This window comes from Aristolochia californica, unplaced genomic scaffold, assembly GCF_029961685.1.
Source record: "Aristolochia californica isolate CCGP_79_NKW_82.1479 unplaced genomic scaffold, dmAriCali1.0.hap1 SCAF_2, whole genome shotgun sequence".
NCBI lineage: Eukaryota > Viridiplantae > Streptophyta > Magnoliopsida > Piperales > Aristolochiaceae > Aristolochia > Aristolochia californica.
In genome coordinates, this window is record NW_027181881.1 from 17879565 (window position 1) to 17904151 (window position 24587).

The 24587-nt window shown below is 31.8% G+C and overlaps 1 protein-coding gene across 1 annotated transcript; it reads left to right on the plus strand.

Annotated features, from left to right (window-relative positions):
* The first annotated feature begins 10563 nt into the window (after window positions 1-10563).
* LOC137954943 (uncharacterized) lies at window positions 10564-12087 on the plus strand. The gene is made up of 3 exons (XM_068801835.1): window positions 10564-10637; window positions 11354-11514; window positions 11603-12087. The coding sequence occupies exons 1-3, from the start codon at window positions 10564-10566 to the stop codon at window positions 12085-12087; spliced, it is 720 nt and encodes a 239-aa protein (XP_068657936.1).
* Window positions 12088-24587: the final 12500 nt, after the last annotated feature.

Consider the following 24587-nt stretch of genomic DNA (forward strand, 5'->3'; position numbering starts at 1 on the left):
TTATCTCTCTTTACATTTGTGCATTTCCATTTTAGATGTTTACTTTTTCTTAAATCAAAACTTTGAGTTTTTGCTCTCCCTTTATCTCCATAAACAAAAAAGGCAAATAGATCACAACAAAAGGAAAATTTTAGAGTTTTTGTACGGAAAAAAATTAAAACAATAACAAATGTAAGTAAAGAAATTTTTTCACACACTAAAAATGAACACAAAAGTTTTGTTATCCAAGTTTGGGAAATTCCACATGTTCAACCCTAATAGCTTGGAAATTTTTAAGAAAGAGATTTCTTCCACACTTGTTTTAAAAATGGATATGCATGCTTGAAACATGTTAAAGATGCAAATGACCTATGGATCCAAACCTTTTAAAGAGAATAACAAACGCTCATTAAATTCTCAGGTGAACGTGTGGTGGGATATTTACCCGAGTCAAACAAGCCATTATTTTGCCCATTTACAAAAAGTTGACCAAACAATCATAGATGATTGTAAAGTGATTTATCAAGCATCACAGACCATATTTTTGTAAGAAATGACTAATGGATTGGAGTCAACAGTCAGTTAAAAATCCCTCACCTCCCCCTTTTCACAACGATTGAAAAACCTGATATATAAAAACTGAAAAGAGTTTAAAATCGCTAAAAACTACAGACACTCTTCGGAATTATCTCTCTCAACATTTGTGCATTGTACATTTCCATTTTAGATGTATACTTTGTTCTTAAATAAAACTTTGAGATTTCGCTCGCTCTTCACTCCGTAAACAATAAAGCTAAATTGATCACATGAAAATGAAAATTTTAGAGTTTATGTATGGAAAAAATTTAAAACAATAACAAATGTAAGAAGGAAATTTTATTCACACACTACAAATGAACACAAAAATTTTGTTATCCAAGTTTTGGAAATTTCACTAGTTCAACCCAAATAGCTTGGAATTTTATAAGAAACAAATTTCTTCTACACATGTTTTAAAATTGGATACGCATACTTGAAACATGTTAAAGATGCAAATGACCTATAGATCCAAACCTTTTGAAGAGAATAACAAACACTCATTAAATTCTCAAGTGAACGTGCGGTGGGATATTTACCCAAGTCAAACAAGCCATTAATTGCCCATTTACAAAAAATTGACCTAACAATCATAGATGATTGTAAAGTGATTTATCATGCGTAATGGGCTATATTTTTGTTAAGAAATTACGTATGGATTGGGAGTCAACACTCAGTTAAAAATCCCCTGACTCCCCCTTTTCCCGACGTTTGCAAAACCTGATATATAAAAACTGAAAAGAGTTTAAAATCCCAAAAAATTACAGACACTCTTTCGAATTATGTCTCTCTACATTTGTGCATTATGCATTTCCATTTTAGATGTATAATTTTTTCTTAATTCAAAACTTTGACTTTTCAGTCTCCCTGCACTCCGTAAACAAAAAAGGCAAATTGATAACAACAAAATTAAAATTTGAGAGTTTACGTATGGAAAAAATTTAAAACAATAACAAATGTAAGTATAGAAATTTTATTCACACCCCACAAATGAACACAAAAGTTTTGTTATCCAAAGTTTGGAAATTCCACTAGTTTAACCATAATTGTTTGGAATTTTATAAGAAAGAGATTTCTTCTACCCATGTTTTAAAAATGGATATGCATGTCTGAAACATGTTAAAGTGACAAATGACCTATGGATCCAAACCTTTTAAAGAGAATAACAAACGCTCACTAAATTCTCTAGTGAACGTGCGGTGGGATATTTACCCAAGTTAAACAAGCCAATATTTTGCCCATTTTTAAATGCTGACCTAACAATCATTGATGATTTTAAAGTGATTTAACATGCGTAACGGGCTATATTTTTGTAAGAAATGACTTATGGATTGGGAGTCAACACTCAGTTAAAAATCCCCCGCCTCCCCCTTTTCCCATAAACAAAAAAGGCAAATAGATCAAAACAAAATGAAAATTTTAGAGTTTATGTAAGGAAGAAATTTTATTCACACTACAAATGAACACACAAGTTTTGTTATCCAAGTTTGTTAAATTCCACTAGTTCAACCCCAATAGCTCTGAATTTTATAAGAAAGAGATTACTTCTACATATGTTTTAAAATGGATATGCATGCTTGAAACATGTTAATGATGCAAAATGACCTATGGATCCAAACCTTTTGTAGAGAATAACAAACGCACATTAAATTTTGAAGTGAATGTTCGGTAGGATATTTACCCGAGTCAAACAAGCCATTATTTTCCCCATTTACAAAAAGTTGACCAAACAATCATAGATGATTGTAAAGTGAAATATCATGTGTAACGGGCTATATTTTTGTAAGAAATGACTTATGGATTAGGAGTCAACACTCAGTTAAAAATCATCCGCCTCACCCTTTTCTTGACGATTGTAAAACCTGATATATAAAAACTTAAAAGAGTTTCCAATCCCTAAAAATTACAGACACTCTTTGGAATTATCTCTCTCCACATTTGCATATTGTACATTTACATTATAGATGTACACATTTTTCTCATATCAAAACTTTGAGTTTTCGCTCTCCCTTCACTCCGTAAAAAAAAGGCAAATAGATCACAAAAAAAATGAAACTTTTAGATTTTTTTAGGGAAAATTTTTAAAACAATAACAAATTTAAGTAAAGAAATTTTATTCACACACCTCAAATGAACACAAAAGTTTTGTTATCCAAGATTGGGAAATTCCTCTAGTTCAACGCTAATAGCTAGGAATTTTATAAGAAAGAGATTTCTTATACACATGTTTTAAAAATGGATATGCATGCTTGAAACATGTTGAATATGCTAATGACCTATGGATACAAACCTTTTAAAGGGAATAACCAACGCTCATTAAATTCTCAAGTGAACGTGTGGTGGGATATTTACCCGAGTCAAACAAGCCTTTATTTTGCACATTTACAAAAACCTGACCTAACAATCATTGCTGATTGTAAAGTGATTTATCATACGTTACGGGCTATATTTTTTTTTTAAAATGAATTATGGATTGGGAGTCAACACTCAGTTCAAAATCCCCCGCCTCCCCCTTTTCCCGATGATTGCAAAACCTGATATATAAAAACTGAAAAGAGTTTAAAATCCCTAAAAATTACTGACACTCTGTGGAATTATCTCTCTTTACATTTGTGCATTTCCATTTTAGATGTTTACTTTTTCTTAAATCAAAACTTTGAGTTTTTGCTCTCCCTTTACCTCCATAAACAAAAAAGGCAAATAGATGACAATAAAAGGAAAATTTTAGAGTTTTTGTACGGAAAAAAATTAAAACAACAACAAATGTAAGTAAAGAAATTTTTTCACACACTACAAATGAACACAAAAGTTTTGTTATCCAAGTTTGGGAAATTCCACTTGTTCAACCTTAATAACTTGGAAATTTTTAAGAAAGAGATTTCTTCCATACTTGTTTTAAAAATGGATATGCATGCTTGAAACATGTTAAAGATGCAAATGACCTATGGATCCAAACCTTTTAAAGAGAATAACAAACGCTCATTAAATTCTCAAGTGAGCGTGTGGTGGGATATTTACCCGAGTCAAACAAGCCATTATTTTGCCCATTTACAAAAAGTTGACCAAACAATCATAGATGATTGTAAAGTGATTTATCAAGCATCACGGGCTATATTTTTGTAAGAAATGACTAATGGATTGGAGTCAACACTTAGTTAAAAATCCCTCACCTCCCCCTTTTCCCAACGATTGAAAAACCTGATATATAAAAACTGAAAAGAGTTTAAAATCGCTAAAAACTACAGACACTCTTTGGAATTATCTCTCTCAACATTTGTGCATTGTAAATTTCCATTTTGCATGTATACTTTGTTCTTAAATAAAACTTTGAGTTTTCGTTCGCCCTTCACCCCGTAAATAAAAAAGCTAAATTGATCAAAAGAAAATGAAAATTTTAGAGTTTATGTATGGAAAAAATTTAAAACAATAAAAAATGTAAGAAAGTAAATTTTATTCACACACTACAAATGAACACAAAAATTTTGTTATCCAAGTTTTGGAAATTTCACTAGTTCAACCCAAATAGCTTGGAATTTTATAAGAAACAGATTTCTTCTACACATGTTTTAAAAATGGATACGCATGCTTGAAACATGTTAAAGATGCAAATGACCTATAGATCCAAACCTTTTGAAGAGAATAACAAACACTCATTAAATTCTCATGTAAACGTGCGGTGGGATATTTACCCGAGTCAAACAAGCCACTATTTGCCCATTTACAAAAAATTGACCTAACAATCATACATGATTGTAAAGTGATTTATCATGCGTAATGGGCTATATTTTTGTTAAGAAATTACGTATGGATTGGGAGTCAACACTCAGTTAAAAATCCCCTAACTCCTCCTTTTCCCGACATTTGCAAAACCTGATATATAAAAACTGAAAAGAGTTTAAAATCCCAAAAAATTACAGACACTCTTTCGAATTATGTCTCTCTACATTTGTGCATTATGCATTTCCATTTTAGATGTACAATTTTTTCTTAATTCAAAACTTTGACTTTTCATTCTCCCTGCACTCCATAAACAAAAAAGGCAAATTGATAACAACAAAATTAAAATTTGAGAGTTTATGTAAGGAAAAAATTTAAAACAATAAAAAATATAAGTAAAGAAATTTTATTCACACCCCACAAATAAACACAAAAGTTTTGTTATCCAAGTTTTGGAAATTCCACTAGTTTAACCATAATAGCTTGGAATTTTATAAGAAAGAGATTTCTTCTACCCATGTTTTAAAAATGGATATGCATGTCTGAAACATGTTAAAGTGACAAATGACCTATGGATCCAAACCTTTTAAAGAGAATAACAAACGCTCATTAAATTCTCTAGTGAACGTGCGGTGGGATATTTACCCAAGTCAAACAAGCCATTATTTTGCCCATTTTTAAATGCTGACCTAACAATCATTGATGATTTTAAAGTGATTTAACATGCGTAACGGGCTATATTTTTGTAAGAAATGACTTATGGATTGGGAGTCAACACTCAATTAAAAATCCCCCGCCTCCCTCTTTTCCCGACGATTGCAAAACCTGATATATGAAAACTGAAAAGAGTTTGGAATCCCTAAAAGTTATAGACACTCTTTGGAATTATCATTCTCTACATTTGTGCATTGTGAATTTCCATTTTGGATGTATACTTTGTTCTTAAATAAAAATTTTGAGTTTTCGCTATCCCTTCACCTCGTAAACAAAAAAGGCAAATCGATCACTACAAAATGAAAATTTTTGAGTTTATGTACGAAAAAATTTTAAACAATAAAAAATGTAAGTAAAGAAATTTTATTGACACACCACAAATGAACACAAAAGTTTTGTTATCCAAGTTTGGGAAATTCCACTAGTTCAACCCTAATAGCATGGAAGTTTATAAGAAAGAGATTTCTTCTACACATGTTTTAAGAATGGATATGCATGCTTGAAACATGTTAAAGACGCAAATGACCTATGGATCCAAACCATTATAAGAGAATAACAAACACTGATTAAATTCTCAAGTGAACGTGCGGTGAGATGTTTTCCAGAGTCAAACAAGTCCTTATTTTTCCCATTTAATAAAACCTGACCTAACAATGATAGATGATTGTAAAGTGGATTTTCAATCGTAACGGGGTATATTTTTTCAAGAAATGACTTATGGATAGGGAGTCAACACTGTTAAAAATCGGCCGCCTCCCGTTTTTCCCGTCGATTGCAAAACTTGATAAATAAAAACTTAAAAGAGTTTAAAATCCCTAAAAATTAGAGACACTCTATGGAATTATCTCTCTCTACATTTTTGAATTGTGCATTTCTATTTTAGATCTATACTTTTTTCTCCAATAAAAACATTGAGTTTATGCTCTCCCTTCACCTCGTGAACAAAAAAGGCAAACAAATCACAAAAAAAAAAAAGAAAATTTAAGAGTTTATGTATGGAAAAAAAATTTAAACAATAACAAATGTAAGTAAAGATATTTTATTCACACACCACAAATGAACACAAAAGTTTTGTTATCCAATTTTGGGAAATTCCACTAGTTCAACCCTAATAGCTCTGGATTTTATAAGAAAGAGATTTCTTCTACACATGTTTTAAATATGGATATGCATGCTTTAAACATGTTAATGATGCAAATCTCCTATGGATCCAAACCTTTTAAAGAGAATAACTAACGCTCAAGTGAACGTGCGGTGGGATATTTACCCAAGTCAAACAAGCCATTATTTTGCCCATTTTTAAAAGCTGACCTAACAATCATAGATGATTGTAAAGTGATTTAACATGCGTAGCGGGCTATATTTTTTTAAGAAATGACTTATGGATTGGGAGTCAACACTCAGCTAAAAATCCCGCGCCTCCCCCTTTTCCCAACGATTGCAAAACCTGATATATAAAAACTGAAAAGAGTTTAGAATCCTTAAAAGTTATAGACACTCTTTGGAATTATCTTTCTCTACATTTGTGCATTGTGAATTTCCATTTTAGATGTATACTTTGTTCTTAAATAAAATTTTTGACTTTTCGCTATCCCTTCACCTCGTAAACAAAAAAGGCAAATCGATCACTACAAAATGAAAATATTTTGAGTTATATGCGGAAAAATTTTAAACAATAACAAATTTAAGTAATGAAATTTTATTGACACACCCCAAATGAACACAAAAGTTTTGTTATCCAAGTTTGGGAAATTCCACTAGTTCAACCCTAAAAGCTAGGAAGTTTATAAGAAAGAGTTTTCTTCTACACATGTTTTAAAAACGTATATGCATGCTTGAAACATGTTAAAGATGCAAATGACCTATGAATCCAAACCTTTCAAAGAGAATGACAAACACTCATTAAATTCTGAAGTGAACGTGCGGTGGGATATTTTCCCGTGTCAAACAAGCCCTTATTTTGCCCATTTAATAAAACCTGACCTAACAATCATAGATGATTGTAAAGTGATTTATCAATCGTAACGGGGTATATTTTGGTAAGAAATGACTTATGCATTGGGAGTCAATTTAAGTTAAAAATCCACCGCCTCCCCATTTTCCCGTCGATTGCAAAACCTGATATATAAAAACTTAAAAGAGTTTAAAATCCCTAAAAATTACAGACACTCTATGGAATTATCTCTCTCTACATTTTTGAATTGTGCATTTCCATTTTAGATCTATACTTTTTTCTCAAATCAAAACATTGAGTTTACGCTCTCCCTTCACCCCTTGAACAAAAAAGGCAAACAAATCACAAAAAAAAGAAAATTTTAGAGTTTCCGTATGGAAAAAACTTAAAACAATAACAAATGTTAGTAAAGATATTTTATTCACACACCACAAATGAACACAAAAGTTTTGTTATCCAAGTTTGGGAAATTCCACTAGTTCAACCCTAATAACTTGGGATTTTATAAAAAAGAGATTTCTTCTACACATGTTTTAAAAATGGATATGCATGCCTGAAACATGTTAATGATGCAAATCTCCTATGGATCCAAACCTTTTAAAGAGAATAACAATGCGGTGGGATATTTACTCGAGTCAAACAAGCCATTATTTTGCCCATTTTTAAAAGCTGACCTAACAATCATTGATGATTGTAAAGTGATTTAATATGTGTAACGGGCGATATTTTTGTAAGAAGTGACTTATGGATTGGGAGTCAACACTCAGTTAAAAATCCCCCGCCTCCCCCTTTTCCCGACGTTTGTAAAACCTGATATATAAAAACTGAAAAGAGTTTAGAATCCCTAAAAGTTATAGACACTCTTTGGAATTATCTTTCCGTACATTTGTGCATTGTGAATTTCCATTTTAGATGTATACTTTGTTCTTAAGCCCCGTTAGTGCCCCAAATGGATTCTTGAAGTTCAAGTTCATGTCCAACATGAAGATCATCTTCGCATTTGGTGTTAGTGCTGACGACTTCATGTGCACTGGAAAACAATTTCCAGTGTTAGTGCCCCAACATGAGAAAAACATAAAAAACAAGAGAATCTCTAAACTTTTACAATACACTTAATTACAACATAATCTTTAAACCCCAAATTAGGTAAAACAACCATTATTACTACACGAATAAATTATTTAATGTATAATTAAATATATTAATATATTTATTAATTGAATTAGATATATTATTATGCATTAATATGGTAATTACATGAGCCAATGAAATACACACATGATTAATTACAAATAATAAATAAATAACGTGGAGATATTAATAACATTATAAATAACGTAGAGTTATTAATAACGTTATAAATAAAAAAAATGAAAGTAATACGTGGAGATATTAATAACATATCATATACTTTAACCTAAAAATGAATAATTTAAGAGAAAAAATTGATCTAATCATAAATTTAACACACTATATATTTGTACATAATATATTTTATGTATTATTAATTAATAATATATTATTACAAAATTTAAAACCATTGGTTTAATTAACTATATCAATTGGATAATTATGCCAAGATAATTTATCAAATATTTATTTTAAAAATATTTTAATTATGACAATTAAATCACTATTTTTAATATAGTAAATATAAAATAAATGTATTAAATAAATAAAAATAATCATTTTATAACTAAATTTTATAAATTAATGACAATAGTTTTAAACTATCGTCGTCTTCCTCAGGGTCGTCGTCTTCGTCAGGGGCGAGCCAGTGGGCAAGCGAGAAGTTCAGAGGGAGAACGAGTTCGAGATGGAGAAGGACGCCGAAAGGATGCTCGCAGCGAGAGACGGAGGTAGTAGAGAAGGAGACCGAAGAGAGGCAGACCCGAGATGGACGGCGGAGACGAGAGAGGGAGCAGAAAGTTTGGGCTTCACGGAGACGATAGAGGGCTGCGGGAACGAGAGTGTCTGTGCAGAAACGAAACGAGCGAAATGAAAAAAAAAACGAGCGAGACGGTCGAGCCAGAGAGAGCCTGCACGAGAGTCATGTGGATGATTCTCAAAATCGAGCGGAAAGCACTTTCCACCCGTTACTCTTTAGACATGAACTCTTGATTCATGTATATTCATGTACATGACATGAATTTTGGCTCCCCCAAACGACATCAGGACATGAACTACATAATGCGCATGAAGATCATGTCCTGAGTCATGTGCACTAACCCCCCCTAAATAAAAATTTTGAGTTTTCGCTATCCCTTCACCTCGTAAACAAAAAAGGCAAATCGATCACTAAAAAATGAAAATATTTTGAGTTTATATGCGGAAAAAGTTTAAACAATAACAAATGTAAGTAATAAAATTTTATTGACACACCACAAATGAACACAAAAGTTTTGTTATCCAAGTTTGGGAAATTCCACTAGTTCAACCCTAATAGCTTGGAAGTTTATAAGAAAGATATTTCTTCTACACATGTTTTAAAAATGGATATGCATGCTTGAAACATGTTAAAGATGGAAATGACCTATGTATCCAAACCTTTCAAAGAGAATGACAAACACTCATTAAATTCTCAAGTGAACGTGCGATGGGATATTCTCCCGAGCCAAACAAGCCCTTATTTTGCCCATTTAATAAAACCTGACCTAACAATCATAGATGATTGTAAAGTGATATATCAATCGTAACGGGGTATATTTTTGTGAGAAATGACTTATGGATTGGGAGTCAACATTCAGTTAAAATCCACTGCCTCCCCATTTCCCCGTCAATTGCAAAACCTGATATATAAAAACTTACAAGAGTTTAAAATCCCTAAAAATTACAAACACTCTATGGAATTATCTCTCTCTACATTTTTGAATTGTGCATTTCTATTTTAGATCTATCCTTTTTTCTCAAATCAAAACATTGAGTTTACGCTCTCCCTTCACCCCGTGAACAAAAAAGGCAAACAAATCACAAAAAAAAGAAAATTTTAGAGTTTCCGTATGGAAAAAATTTAAAACAATAACAAATGTAAGTAAAGATATTTTATTCACACACCACAAATGAACACAAAAGTTTTGTAATCCAAGTTTGGGAAATTCCACTAGTTCAACCCTAATAACTTGGGATTTTATAAAAAAGAGATTTCTTCTACACATGTTTTAAAAATGGATATGCATGCCTAAAACATGTTAATGATGCAAATCTCCTATGGATCCAAACCTTTTAAAGAGAATAACAATGCGGTGGGATATTTACCCGAGTCAAACAAGCCATGATTTTGCCCATTTTTAAAAGCTGACCTAACAATCATTGATGATTGTAAAGTGATTTAACATGTGTAACGGGCGATATTTTTGTAAGAAGTGACTTATGGATTGGGAGTCAACACTCAGTTAAAAATCCCCCGCCTCCCCCTTTTCCCGACGATTGTAAAACCTGATTTATAAAAACTGAAAAGAGTTTAGAATCCCTAAAAGTTATAGACACTCTTTGGAATTATCTTTTTGTACATTTTTGCATTGTGAATTTCCATTTTAAATGTATACTTTGTTCTTAAGGGGGTTAGTGCCCCAAATGGATTCTTGAAGATCAAGTTCATGTTGAACATGAAGATCATGTCAGTCATGTACATGAAGATCGTCTTCGCATTTGGTGTTAGTGTTGACGACTTCATGTGCCCTGGAAAACAGTTTCCAGTGTTAGTGCCCCAACATGAGAAAAAAAAAAAAAAAAAAGAGAATCTCTAAACCTTTACAATACACTTAATTACGACATATTCTTTAAACCCCAAATTAGGTAAAACAACCATTATTACTACACGAATAAATTATTTAATGTATAATTAAATATATTAATATATTTATTAATTGAATTAGATATATTATTATGCATTAATATGGTAATTACATGAGCCAATGAAATACACACATGATTAATTACAAATAATAAATAAATAATGTGGAGATATTAATAACATTATAAATAACGTGGAGATATTAATAACATTATAAATAACATAGAGTTATTAATAACGTTATAAATAAAAAAATGAAAGTAATACGTGGAGTTATTAATAACATATGATATACTTTAATCTAAAAATGAATAATTTAAGAGAAAAAATTGATCTAATCATAAATTTAACACACTATATATTTGTACATAATATATTTTATGTATTATTAATTAATAATATATTATTACAAAATTTAAAACCATTGGTTTAATTAACTATATCAATTGGATAATTTATCAAATATTTATTTTAAAAAATATTTTAATTATGAATATTAAATCACTATTTTTAATATAGTAATTATAAAATAAATGTATTAAATAAATAAAAATAATCAATTTATAATTAAATTTTATAAATTAATGATGATAGTTTTAAACTATCGTCGTCTTCCTCAGGGTCGTCGTCTTCGTCTGGGGCGAGCCAGTGGGCAACGGTGATGGCGACGGGCTAGTGGGCAACGGCGACGACGATGGGCCAGTGGGCAACGGCGACGACGATGGGCCAATGGGCAACGGCGACGGCAGCGGGCAACGCCGACAGAGGCAGCGCTCCGACGGTACACAGAGAGGGAGAAGAGAGGGAGGCCGAGAAGTCCAAATGTCAAAATAAAAAAAAAACGAAACTAAAACAGGGGAAATCGCAAGAAATTGGAAGGTCTTTTGGGGGAAAAAATGATAGCGTGAGGGAGAAGGGAGTGAGATGCCGAAAGGGAGAAGAGAGGGAGAAGAGAGGGAGAAGAGACAAAGAGATAAGAGAGAGGGAGAAACGAGCGAGAAGTTCAGAGGGAGAACGAGTTCGAGATGGAGAAGGACGCCGAAGGACGCTCACAGCGAGAGACGGAGGTAGTAGAGAAGGAGACCGGAGAGAGGGAGACCGGAGAGGGATGACGGAGACGAGAGAGGGAGCAGAGAGTTTGGGCTTCACGGAGACGACAGAGGGCAGCGGGAATGAGAGTGTCTGTGCAGGAACAAAACGAGCGAAACGAAAAAAAAAAAACGAGCGAGACGGCCGAGCCAGAGAGAGCCCACGCGAGAGTCATGTGGATGATTCTCAAAATCGGGCGGAAAGCACTTTCCACCCGTTACTCTTTAGACATGAACTCTTGATTCATGTATATTCATGTACATGACATGAATTTTGGCTCCCCCAAACGACATCAGGACATGAACTGCATAATGCGCATGAAGATCATGTCCTAAGTCATGTGCACTAACCCCCCCCTAAATAAAAATTTTGAGTTTTCGCTATCCCTTCACCTCGTAAACAAAAAAGGCAAATCGATCACTAAAAAATGAAAATATTTTGAGTTTATATGCGGAAAAAGTTTAAACAATAACAAATGTAAGTAATGAAATTTTATTGACACACCACAAATGAACACAAAAGTTTTGTTATCCAAGTTTGGGAAATTCCACTAGTTCAACCCTAATAGCTTGGAAGTTTATAAGAAAGATATTTCTTCTACACATGTTTTAAAAACGGATATGCATGCTTGAAACATGTTAAAGATGCAAATGACCTATGTATCCAAACCTTTCAAAGAGAATGACAAACACTCATTAAATTCTCAAGTGAACGTGCGATGGGATATTCTCCCGAGCCAAACAAGCCCTTATTTTGCCCATTTAATAAAACCTGAACTAACAATCATAGATGATTGTAAAGTGATATATCAATCATAACGGGGTATATTTTTGTGAGAAATGACTTATGGATTGGGAGTCAACATTCAGTTAAAATCCACTGCCTCCCCATTTCCCCGTCAATTGCAAATCCTGATATATAAAAACTTACAAGAATTTAAAATCCCTAAAAATTACAAACACTCTATGGAATTATCTCTCTCTACATTTTTGAATTGTGCATTTTCATTTTAGATCTATACTTTTTTCTCAAATCAAAACATTGAGTTTACGCTCTCCCTTCACCCCGTGAACAAAAAAGGCAAACAAATCACAAAAAAAAGAAAATTTTAGAGTTTCCGTATGGAAAAAATTTAAAACAATAACAAATGTAAGTAAAGATATTTTATTCACACACCACAAATGAACACAAAAGTTTTGTAATCCAAGTTTGGGAAATTCCACTAGTTCAACCCTAATAACTTGGGATTTTATAAAAAAGAGATTTCTTCTACACATGTTTTAAAAATGGATATGCATGCCTGAAACATGTTAATAATGCAAATCACCTATGGATCCAAACCTTCTAAAGAGAATAACAAACGCTCTTTAAATTCTCATGTGAATGTGCGGTGGGATATTTACCCGAGTCAAACAAGCCATTATTTTCGTATTTTTAAAATCTGACCAAACAATCATAGATGATTGTAAAGTGATTTAACATGCGTTACCGGCAATATTTTTTTAAGAAATGACTTATGGATTGGGAGTCAACACTCAGTTAAAAATCCCCCGCCTCCCCCTTTTCCCGACGATTGCAAAACCTGATATATAAAAACTGAAAAGAGTTTAGAATCCCTAAAAGTTATAGACACTCTTTGGAATTATCTTTCTCTACATTTGTGCATTGTGAATTTCCATTTTATATGTATACTTTGTTCTTAAATAAAAATTTTGAGTTTTCGCTATCCCTTCAGCCCGAAAACAAAAAAGGCAAATAGATCACTACAAAATGAAAAATTTTAAGTTTATATGCGGAAAAAGTTTAAAAAATAACAAATGTAAGTAATGAAATTTTATTGACACACCACAAATGAACACAAAAGTTTTGTTATCCAAGTTTGGGAAATTCCACTAGTTCAGCCCTAATAGCTTGGAAGTTTATAAGAAAAAGATTTCTTCTACACATGTTTTAAAAATGGATATGCATGCTTGAAACATGTTAAAGATGCAAATGACCTATAGATCCAAACCATTAAAAGAGAATAACAAACACTCATTAAATTCTCAAGTGAACGTGCGGTAGGATATTTTCCCGAGTCAAACAAGCCTTTATTTTTCCCATTTAATAAAACCTGACCTAACAATCATAGATGATTGTAAAGTGATTTATCAATCGTAACGGGGTATATTTTTTAAGAAATGACTTATGGATATGGAGTCAACACTCTGTTAAAAATCGGCCGCCTCTCCCTTTTCCCGTCGATTACAAAACTTGATATATAAAAACCTAAAAGAGTTTAAAGCCCCTAAAAATTATAGACACTCTATGGAATTATCTCTCTCTACATTTTTGAATTGTGCATTTCTATTTTAGATCTATACTTTTTTCTCAAATAAAAACATTGATTTTACGCTCTCCCTTCACCCCGTGAACAAAAAAGGCAAACAAATAAAAAAAACAATGTAAATTTAAGAGTTTATGTATGGAAAAAATTTAACACAATAAAAAATGTAAGTAAAGATACTTTATTCACACACCAAAAATGAACACAAAAGTTTTGTTATCCAAGTTTGGGAAATTTCACTAGTTCAACCCTAATAGCTCTGGATTTTATAAGAAAGAGATTTCTTCTACACATGTTTTAAATATGGATATGCATGCCTGAAACATGTTAATGATGCAAATCTCCTATGGATCCAAACCTTTTAAGGAGAATAACAAACGCTCATTAAATTCTCAAGTGAACGTGCGGTGGGATATTTACCCGAGTCAACCAAGCCATTATTTTGCCCATTTTTAAAAGCTGACCTAATAATCATAGATGCTTGTAAATTGATTTAACACGCGTAGCAGTCTATTTTTTTTTGTAACAAAATGACTTATGGATTGGGAGTCAACACTCACTTAAAATTCCCTCGCCTCCCCCTTTTCACAACGATTGCAAAACCTGATATATAAAAACGGAAAAGAGTTTAGAATCCCTAAGTTATAGACACTCTTTGGAATTATCTTTCTCCACATTTGTGCATTGTGAATTTCCATTTTAGATGTATACTTTGTCCTTAAATAAAAATTTTGAGTTTTCGCTATCCCTTCACCTCGTAAACAAAAAAGGCAAATCGATCACTACAAAATGAAAATATTTTGAGTTTATATGCCGAAAAATTTTAAACAATAACAAATGTAAGTAATGAAATTTTATTGACACACCACAAATGAACACAAAATTTTTGTTATCCAAGTTTGGGAAATTCCACTAGTTCAACCCTAATAGCTAGGAAGTTTATAAGAAAGAGATTTCTTCCACACATGTTTTAAAAACAGATATGCATGCTTGAAACATGTTAAAGATGCAAATGACCTATGAATCCAAACCTTTCAAAGAGAATGACAAACACTCATTAAATTCTCAAGTGAACGTTCAGTGGGATATTTTCCCGAGTCAAACAAGCCCTTATTTTGCCCATTTAATAAAACCTGACCTAACAATCATAGATGATTGTAAAGTGATTTATCAATCGTAACGGGGTATATTTTTTTAAGAAATGATTTATCGATTGGGAGTCAACATTTAGTTAAAAATCCACCGCCTCCCCATTTTCCCGTCGATTGCAAAACCTGATATATAAAAACTTAAAAGAGGTTAGAATCCCTAAAAATTATAGACACTCTATGGAATTATCTCTCTCTACATTTTTGAATTGTACATTTCCATTTTAGATCTATACTTTTATCTCAAATCAAAACATTGAGTTTACGCTCTCCCTTCACCGCGTGAACAAAAAAGGCAAACAAATCACAAAAAAAATGAAAATTTTAGAGTTTCTGTATGGAAAAAATTTTAAACAATAAAAAATTTAAGTAAAGATATTTTATACACACACCACAAATGAACACAAAAGTTTTGTTATCCAAGTTTGGGAAATTCTACTTGTTCAACCCTAATAACTTGGGATTTTATAAGAAGGAGATTTCTTCTACACATGTTTTAAAAATGGATTTGCATGCCTGAAACATGTTACTGATGCAAATCTCCTATGGATCCAAACCTTTTAAAGAGAATAACAAACGCTCATTAAATTCTGACGTGAACGTGCGGTGGGATATTTACCCGAGTCGAACAAGCCATTATTTTGCCCATTTTTAAAAGCTGACCTAACAATCATTGATGATTGTAAAGTGATTTAACATGCGTAATGGGCTATATTTTTGTTAGAAATGACTTAGGGATAGGGAGTCAACACTCAGTTAAAAATCCCCCGCCTCCCCCTTTTCCCGACGAGTGCAAAACCTGATATATAAAAACTAAAAAGAGTTTAGAATCCCTAAAATTTATAGACACTCTTTGGAATTATCTTTCTCTACATTTGTGCATTATGAATTTCCATTTTAGATGTATACTTTGTTCTTAAATAAAAATTTTGAGTTTTCGCTATCCCTTCACCTTGTAAACATAAAAGGCAAATAGATCACTAAAAAATGAAAAATTTTGAGTTTCTATGCGGAAAAATTTTAAACAATAACAAATGTAAGTGATGAAATTTTATTGACACACCACAAATGAACACAAAAGTTTTGTTATCCAAGTTTGGGAAATTCCACTAGTTCAACCCTAATAGCTAGGAAGGTTATAAGAAAGAGATTTCTTTTACACATGTTTTAAAAACGGATATGCCTGCTTGAAACATGTTAAAGATGTAAATGACCTATAAATCCAAAATTTTCATAGAGAATGAAAAACACTCATTAAATTCTCAAGTGAACGTGCAGTGGGTTATTTACCCGAGTCAAACAAGCCCTTATTTTGCCCATTTAATAAAACCTGGCCTAACAATCATAGATGGTTTTAAAGTGATTTATCAATCGTAACATGGTATATTTTTTTAAGAAATTAATTATGGATTGGGAGTCAACTCCCAGTTAAAAATTCTCCCCCTCCCCATTTTCCCGTCGATTGAAAAACCTGATATATAAACACTAAAAAGAGTTTAAAATCCCTAAAAATTACACAAACCCTATGGAATTATCTCTCTAAATTTTTTAATTCTGCATTTCCATTTTAGATCTATACTTTTTTCTTAAATCAAAACATTGAGTTTACGCTCTCCCTTCACCCCGTGAACAAACAAGGCAAATAAATCACAAAAAAATGAAAATTTTAGAGTTTATGTATGGAAAAAATTTAAAACAATAACAAATGTAAGTAAAGATATTTTATTCACACACCACAAATGAACAAAAAAGTTTTTATTATCCAAGTTTGGGAAATTCGACTAGTTCAACCCTAATAGCTTGATTTTATAAGAAAGAGATTTCTTCTACACATGTTTTAAAAATGGATATGCATGCCTGAAACAAGTTAATTATGCAAAACTCCAATGGATCCAAACCTTTTAAAGAGAATAACAAACGCTCATTAAATTCTCAAGTGAACTTGCTGTGGGATATTTACCCGTGTCAAACAAGCCTTTATTTTGCCCATTTTTAAAAGCTGACCTAACAATTATAGATGATTGTAAAGTGATTTAACATGCATAACGGGCTATATTTTTGTAAGAAATGACTTATGGATTGGGAGTCAACACTCAGTTAAAAATCCCCCGCCTCCCCCTCTTCCTGACGATTGCAAAACCTAATATATAAAAACTGAAAAGAGTTTAGAATCCCTAAAAGTTATAGTCACTCTTTGGAATTATCTTTCTGTAAATTTGTGCATTGTGAATTTTGATTTTAGATGTATACGTTGTTCTTAAAGAAAAATTTTGAGTTTTCTCTATCCCTTCTCCCCGTAAACAAAAAAGGAAAATAGATCACAACAAAATAAAATTTTTAGAGTTTATGTAATAAAAAAATGTAAAACAATAACTAAAGTAAGTAAAGAAATTTTATTGACACACCAAAAATGAACACAAAAGTTTTGTTATCCTAGTTTGGGTATTTCCACTAGTTCAACCCCAATAGCTTGGAATTTTATAAGAAAGAGATTTCTTCTACACATGTTTTAAAAATGGATATGCATGCTTGAAATAGGTTAAAGATGCAAATGACCTATGGATCCAAACCATTTAAAGAGTATAACAATCGCTCATTAAATTCTCAACTGAACGTGCGGTGGGATATTTACCTGAGTCAGACAAGCCATTATTTTGCCCATCTACAAAAATCTGACCTAACAATCATAGATGATTGTAAAGTGATATATCATGCGTAAAGGGCTATATTTTTGTATGAAATTACTTATGGATTGGGAGTCAACACTTAGTTAAAAATCATCCCCCTCCCTCTTTTCCCGACGATTGCTAAACCTGATATATAAAAACGGAAAACAGTTTATAATCCCTAAAAATTACAGACACTATTTGGAATTATCTCTCTCTACATTTGTGCATTGTGCATTTCCATTTTAGATGTATACTTTGTTCTCAAATCAAAAGTTTGAGTTGTCGCTCTCCCTTCACCCCATAAATAAAAAAGGAAAATAGATCATAAAAAAATGAAACTTTTAGAGTTTATGTATGGAAAAATTTTAAAACAATAACAAATTTGTGTAAAGAAATTTTATTCACACACCAATATTGAACACAAAAGTTTTTTATCCGAGTTTGGGAAATTCCACTAGTTCAACCCTAATAGCTTGGAATTTTATAAGATAGAGATTTCTTCTACCCATGTTTTAGAATTGGATATGCATGCTTGATAAATGTTAAAGATGCAAATGACCTATGGATCCAAACCTTTTAAAGAGAATAACAAAAGCTAATTAAATTCTCAAGTGAACGTGCCGTGGGATATTTATCCGAGTCAAACAAGCCGTTATTTTTCCGATTTACAAAAAGCTGACCCAACAATCATTGATGATTGTAAAGTGATTTATCATGCGTAACGGGCTATATTTTTATAAGAAATGACGTATGGATTGGGAGTCGAAACTCAGTTAAAAATCCCCTGTCTCCTCCTTTTCTCGACGATTAAAAAACTTGATATATAAAAAATTAAAAGAGTTTACAATCCCTAAAAATTACAGACACTCTTTGGAATTATCTCTCTCAACCTTTGTGCATTGTGCATTTCCATTTTTAATGTATACTTTGATTTTTCACTCTCCCTTCGCCCCGTAAACTAAAAAGGCGAAAAGATCAATACAAAATGAAAATTTTATGAGAAAGATGATTTCTTCTACACATGTTTTTAAAATTGAAATGCATGCTTGAAACATGTTTAAAATGCAAATGACTATGGATCCAAACCGTTTAAAGAGAATAACAAACGCACATTAAATTATCAAGTGAACGTGCTGTGGGAAATTTACTCGAGTCAAACAAGCCATTATTTTGCCTATTTACTAAAGACTGACCTAACAATCATAGATGATTGTAAAGTGATTTATCATGAGTAACGAGCTACATTTTTTTTTGTAAGAAATGACTTATGGATTGGGAGTCAACAGTCAGTTAAAAATCTTCCGCATCCCCCTTTTCCCGCCGATTGCGAAACCTGATATATAAAAACTGAAAAGAGTTTACTATCCCAAAAAATTACAGACACACTTTGGAATTATCTCTCTCTACATTTGTGCATTGTGTATTTTCTTTTTAGATGTATACTTTGTTCTTAAATCGAAACTTTGAGTTTTCACTCAACCTTCACCCCGTAAAAAAAAGGCAAATAAATCACCAAAAAATGAAAATTTTAGAGTTTATGAATGGAAAAAATTTATACAAAAAAAACAATGTAAGTAAAGAAATTTTATTCACACACCAAAAATGAACACAAAAGTTTTGTCAACCAAGTTTGAGAAATTCCACTAGTTCAACCCTTGGAAGTTTATAAGAAAGAGATTTCTTCTACACAAGTTTTAAAAATGGATATGCATGCATGGAACATGTTAGAGATGCAAATAACCTATGGATCCAAACCTTTTAAAGAGAATAACAAACGCTCATTAAATTCTCAAGTGAACGTGCGGTGCGATATTTACCTGAGTCAAACAAGCCTTTATTTTGCCCATTTACAAAAAATTTACCTAACAATCATAGATGATTGTAAAGTGATTTCTCATACGCAACGGGCTATATTTTTGTAAAAAATGACTTATGGATTGGGAGTTAACACTCAGTTAAAATCACCCACATCCCCTTTTTTCCGACGACTGCAAAACCTGATATTTAATAACTGAAAAGAGTTTACGATCCCTAAAAATTACAGACACTCTTTGGAATTATCATTCTCTATATTTATGCATTTTGCATTTCCATTTTAGATGTATACTTTTTTCTTAAATCAAAACTTTAAGTTGTCGCTCTCCCTTCACCCCGTAAACAAAAAAGGCAAATAGATCACAACAAAATAAAAATTTTTGAGTTTATGTAAGGAAAAAATTTAAAATAATAACAAATGTAAATAAAGAAATTTTATTCGCACACCACAAATGAACAGAAAAGTTTTGTTATTTGAGTTTGGAAAATTCCACTAGTTCAACCCTAATAGCTTGGAATTTTATAAGAAAGAGTTTTCTTCTACACATGTTATAAAAATGGATATGCATGCTTGAAACGTGTTAAAGATGCAAATGACCTATGGATCCAAATGTTTTAAAGAGAATAACAAACGCTCATTAAATAATCTAGTGAACGTATAGTGGGATATTTACCCGAGTCAAACAAGCCATTATTTTGCCCTTTTACAAAAAGTTGACCTAACAATCATAGATTATTGTAAAGTGATTTATCATGTGTAATGGGCTATATTTTTGTAAGAAGTTACTTATGGATTGGGAGTCAACACTCAGTTAAAAATCCTCCACCTCCCCCTTTTCCCAACGATTGCGAAACCAGATATATAAAAACTGAAAAAAGTTTAAAATCCATAAAAATTATAGACACTCTTTGGAATTATCTCTCTCTACATTTGTGCATTGTGCATTTCCATTTTAGATGTATACTTTTTTCTTAAATCGAAACTTTGAGTTTTCGCTCTCCCTTCAACCCCGTAATCAAAAAAGGCAAATAGATCGGAACAAAATGAAAATTTTATAGTTTATGTATGGAAACAATTTAAATCATAACAAATGTAAGAAAAGAAATTTTATTCACAGACCACAAATGAACACAGAAGTTATGTTATCCAACTTTGGGAAGTTCCTCTTGTTCAACCCCAATAGCTTGGACGTTTATAAGAAAGAGATTTCATCTACACAGGTTTTAAAAATGGATATGCATTCTTGAAACATTTTAAACATACAAATGACGTATGGATCCAAACCTTTTAGAGAGAATAACAAACGCTCATAAAATTCTCAAGTGAACGTTCGGTGGCATATTTACCCGAGTCAAACTAGCCATTATTTTGCCCATTTAATAAAACTTGACCTAATAATCATTGATGATTTTCAAATGATTTAACATACGTAACAGGCTATATATTTGTAAGAAATGACTTATGGAATGGGAGTCAACACTCAGTTAAAAATCCCCCGCCTCAGCCTTTTCCCGTCGACTGCGAAACCTGATATAGAAAAACTGAAAAGAGTTTAAAATCCCTAAAAATTACAGAAACTCTTTGGAATTATCTCTATCTACATTTATGCATTGTGCATTTCCATTTTAGATGTATACTTTTTTCTTAAATAAAAACTTTGAGTTTCTGCTCCGTAAACAAAAAAGGCAAATAGATCACAACAAAATGAAAATTTTAGAGTTTATTTAAGGAAAAAATTTCAAAAAAAAGCAAATTTAAGTAAAGAAATTTTATTCACACACCACAAATGAACACAAAAGTTTTGTTATCCACGTTTGGAAAATTCCACTAGTTCAACCCTAATAGCCTTGAGTTTTATAAGAAAGAGATTTCTTCTAGACATGTTTTAAAAATGGATATGCATGCTTGAAATATGTTAAAGATAAAAATGACCTATGGATCCAAACCTTTTAAAGAGAATAAAAAATGCTCATTAAATTATCTAGTGACATGTGGTGGGATATTTACCCGAGTCAAACGAGCCATTATTTTGCCCATTTACAAAATGTTGACCTAACAATCATTGATTATTATAAAGTGATTTATCTTGCGTAATGCGCTATATTTTTTTAAGAAATGACTTATGGATTGGGAGTCAATACTCAGTTAAAAATCCCCCGCCTCCCCCTTTTCCCAACAGTTGCAAAACCTGATATATAAAAACTGAAAAGAGTTTAAAATCCCTAAAAATTACAGACACTCTTGGGAATTACCTCTCTCTACATTTTTGCATTGTGCATTTCCATTTTAGATGTATAATTTTTTCTTAAATTGAAACTTTGAGTTTTCGCTCTACCTTTACCCTGTAAAGAAAAAAGGCAAATAGATCGCAACAAAATGAAAATTTTAGAGTTTATGTATGGAAAAAAATTAAAACAATAACCATTTGTAAGTAAATAAATTTTATTCACACACTACAAATGAACACAAAAGGTTTGTTTTCCAAGTTTTGGAAATTCCACTAGTTCAATCCCGAATAGCTTGGAATTTTATAAGAAAGAGATTTCTTCTACACATAGTTTAGAAATGGATATGCATGCTTTAAACATGTAAAAGATGCAAATGACCACTGGAACCAAACCTTTTAAAGAGAAAAACAAACGCTCATTAAATTCCCAAGTGAACGTGCGGTGGGATATTTAACCGAGTCAAACAAGCCATTATTTTGCCTATCTACAAAAACCTGACCTAACAATCATAGATGATTGTAAAGGGATTTATCATGCGTAATGGGCTATATTTTTGTAAGAAATGACTTAAGGATTGGGAGTCAACACTCAGATAAAAATCCCTCGATCCCCCTTTTTCCCGACGAATGCAAAACCTAATATATAAAAACTGAAAAAGTGTTTATTAACCCTAAAAATTACAAACACTCTATGGAATTATCTCTCTACATTTGTGCATTGTGCATTTCCATATTAGATGTACTCATTTTTATTAAATCAAAACTTTGAGTTTCCGCTCTCCCTTCACCCCGAAAACACAAAAAGCAAATTGATCACAACAAAATGAAAAATTTAGAGTTTATGTATGAAAAAAATTTAAAAAAAAACAAAAAAAGTAAAGAAATTTGATTCACACACCACAAATTAACACAAAAGTTTTGTTATCCAAGTTTGGAAAATTCCACTAGTACAACCCTTATAGCTTGGAATTTTATAAGAAAGAGATTTCTTCTACACAAGTTTTTAAAATGGATATGCATGGTTGAAACATTTTAAGGATGCAAATGACCAACGGATCCAAACCTTTTAAAGAGAATAACAAACGCTCATTAAATTCTCAAGTGAACATCCGGTGGGATATTTACCGGAGTCAAACAAGCCATTATTTTTCCCTTTTTCAAAAAGCTGACCTAACAGTCATAGATGATTCTAAAGTGATTTATCATGCTTAACAATCTATATTTTTTTAAGAAATGACTTATGGGTTTAGAGTTAACACTCAGTTAAAAATCCCCCGCCTCCTCCCTTTCCTGACGATTGCAAAACCTGACATATAAAAATTGAAAAGAGTTTAAAATCCCTAAAAATTACAGACACTGTTTTGAATTATCTCTCTCTACATTTGTCCATTCTGTATTTCCATTTTAGATGTAAACTTTTTTCTTAAATCAAAACATTGAGTTTTCGCTCTCCTTTCACCCCGTAAAAAAAAAGGCAAAAAGATCAAAACAAAATGAATATTTTAGAGTTTATGTAAGGTAGAAATTTTATTCACACTACAAATGAACACAAAAGTTTTGTTATCCAAGTTTGTTAAATTCCACTAGTTCAACCCTAATAGCTTGGAATTTTATAAGAAAGAGATTTATTCTACACATGTTTTAAAATGGATATGCATGCTTGAAACATGTTAAAGATGCAAAATGACCTATGGATCCAAAACTTTTGTAGAGAATAACAAATGCACATTAAATTTTGAAGTGAATGTTCGGTAGGATATTTACCCGAGTCAAACAAGCCATTATTTTGCCCATTTACAAAAAGTTGACCTAACAATCATAGATGATTGTAAAGTGAAATATCATGTGTAACGGGCTATATTTTTGTAAGAAATGACTTATGGATTAGGAGTCAACACTCAGTTAAAAATCATCAGCCTCACCCTTTTCCCGACGATTGTAAAACTTGATATATAAAAACTTAAAAGAGTTTACAATCCCTAAAAATTACAGACACTATTTGGAATTATCTCTCTCCACATTTGCATATTCTGCATTTCCATTATAGATGTACACATTTTTCTCATATCAAAACTTTGAGTTTTCGCTCTCCCTTCACTCCGTAAAAAAAAAGGCAAATAGATCACAAAAAAATGAAACTTTTAGAGTTTATTTAGGGAAAAAGTTTAAAACAATAACAAATGTAAGTAAAATTTTTTATTCACACAGCTCAAACGAATAGAAAAGTTTTGATATCCAAGATTGGGAAATTCCTCTAGTTCAACCCTAATAGCTAGGAATTTTATAAGAAAGAGATTTCTTATAGACATGTTTTAAAAATGGATATGCATGCTTGAAACATGTTAAAGATGCTAATGACCTATGGATACAAACCTTTTAAAGAGAATAACCAACGCTCATTAAATACTCAAGTGAACGTACGGTGGGATATTTACCTGAGTCAAACAAGCCATTATTTTGCACATTTACAAAAACCTGACCTAACAATTATAGCTGATTGTAAAGTGATTTATCATACGTAACGGGCTATTTTTTTTTAAAAAAAGGAATTATGGATTGGGAGTCAACACTCAATTCAA

Excerpts from the sequence above, each read along its gene's own strand:
- LOC137954943 (XM_068801835.1), top strand. The coding sequence starts at position 10,564 with ATGTACATGAAGATCGTCTTCGCATTTGGTGTTAGTGTTGACGACTTC. Across the intron at positions 10,638-11,353 it reads CCTGGAAAACAGTTTCCAGT|GGTCGTCGTCTTCGTCTGGG; the intron begins GTTAGTGCCCCA and ends CGTCTTCCTCAG. Across the intron at positions 11,515-11,602 it reads ACAGAGGCAGCGCTCCGACG|AAATTGGAAGGTCTTTTGGG; the intron begins GTACACAGAGAG and ends GGAAATCGCAAG.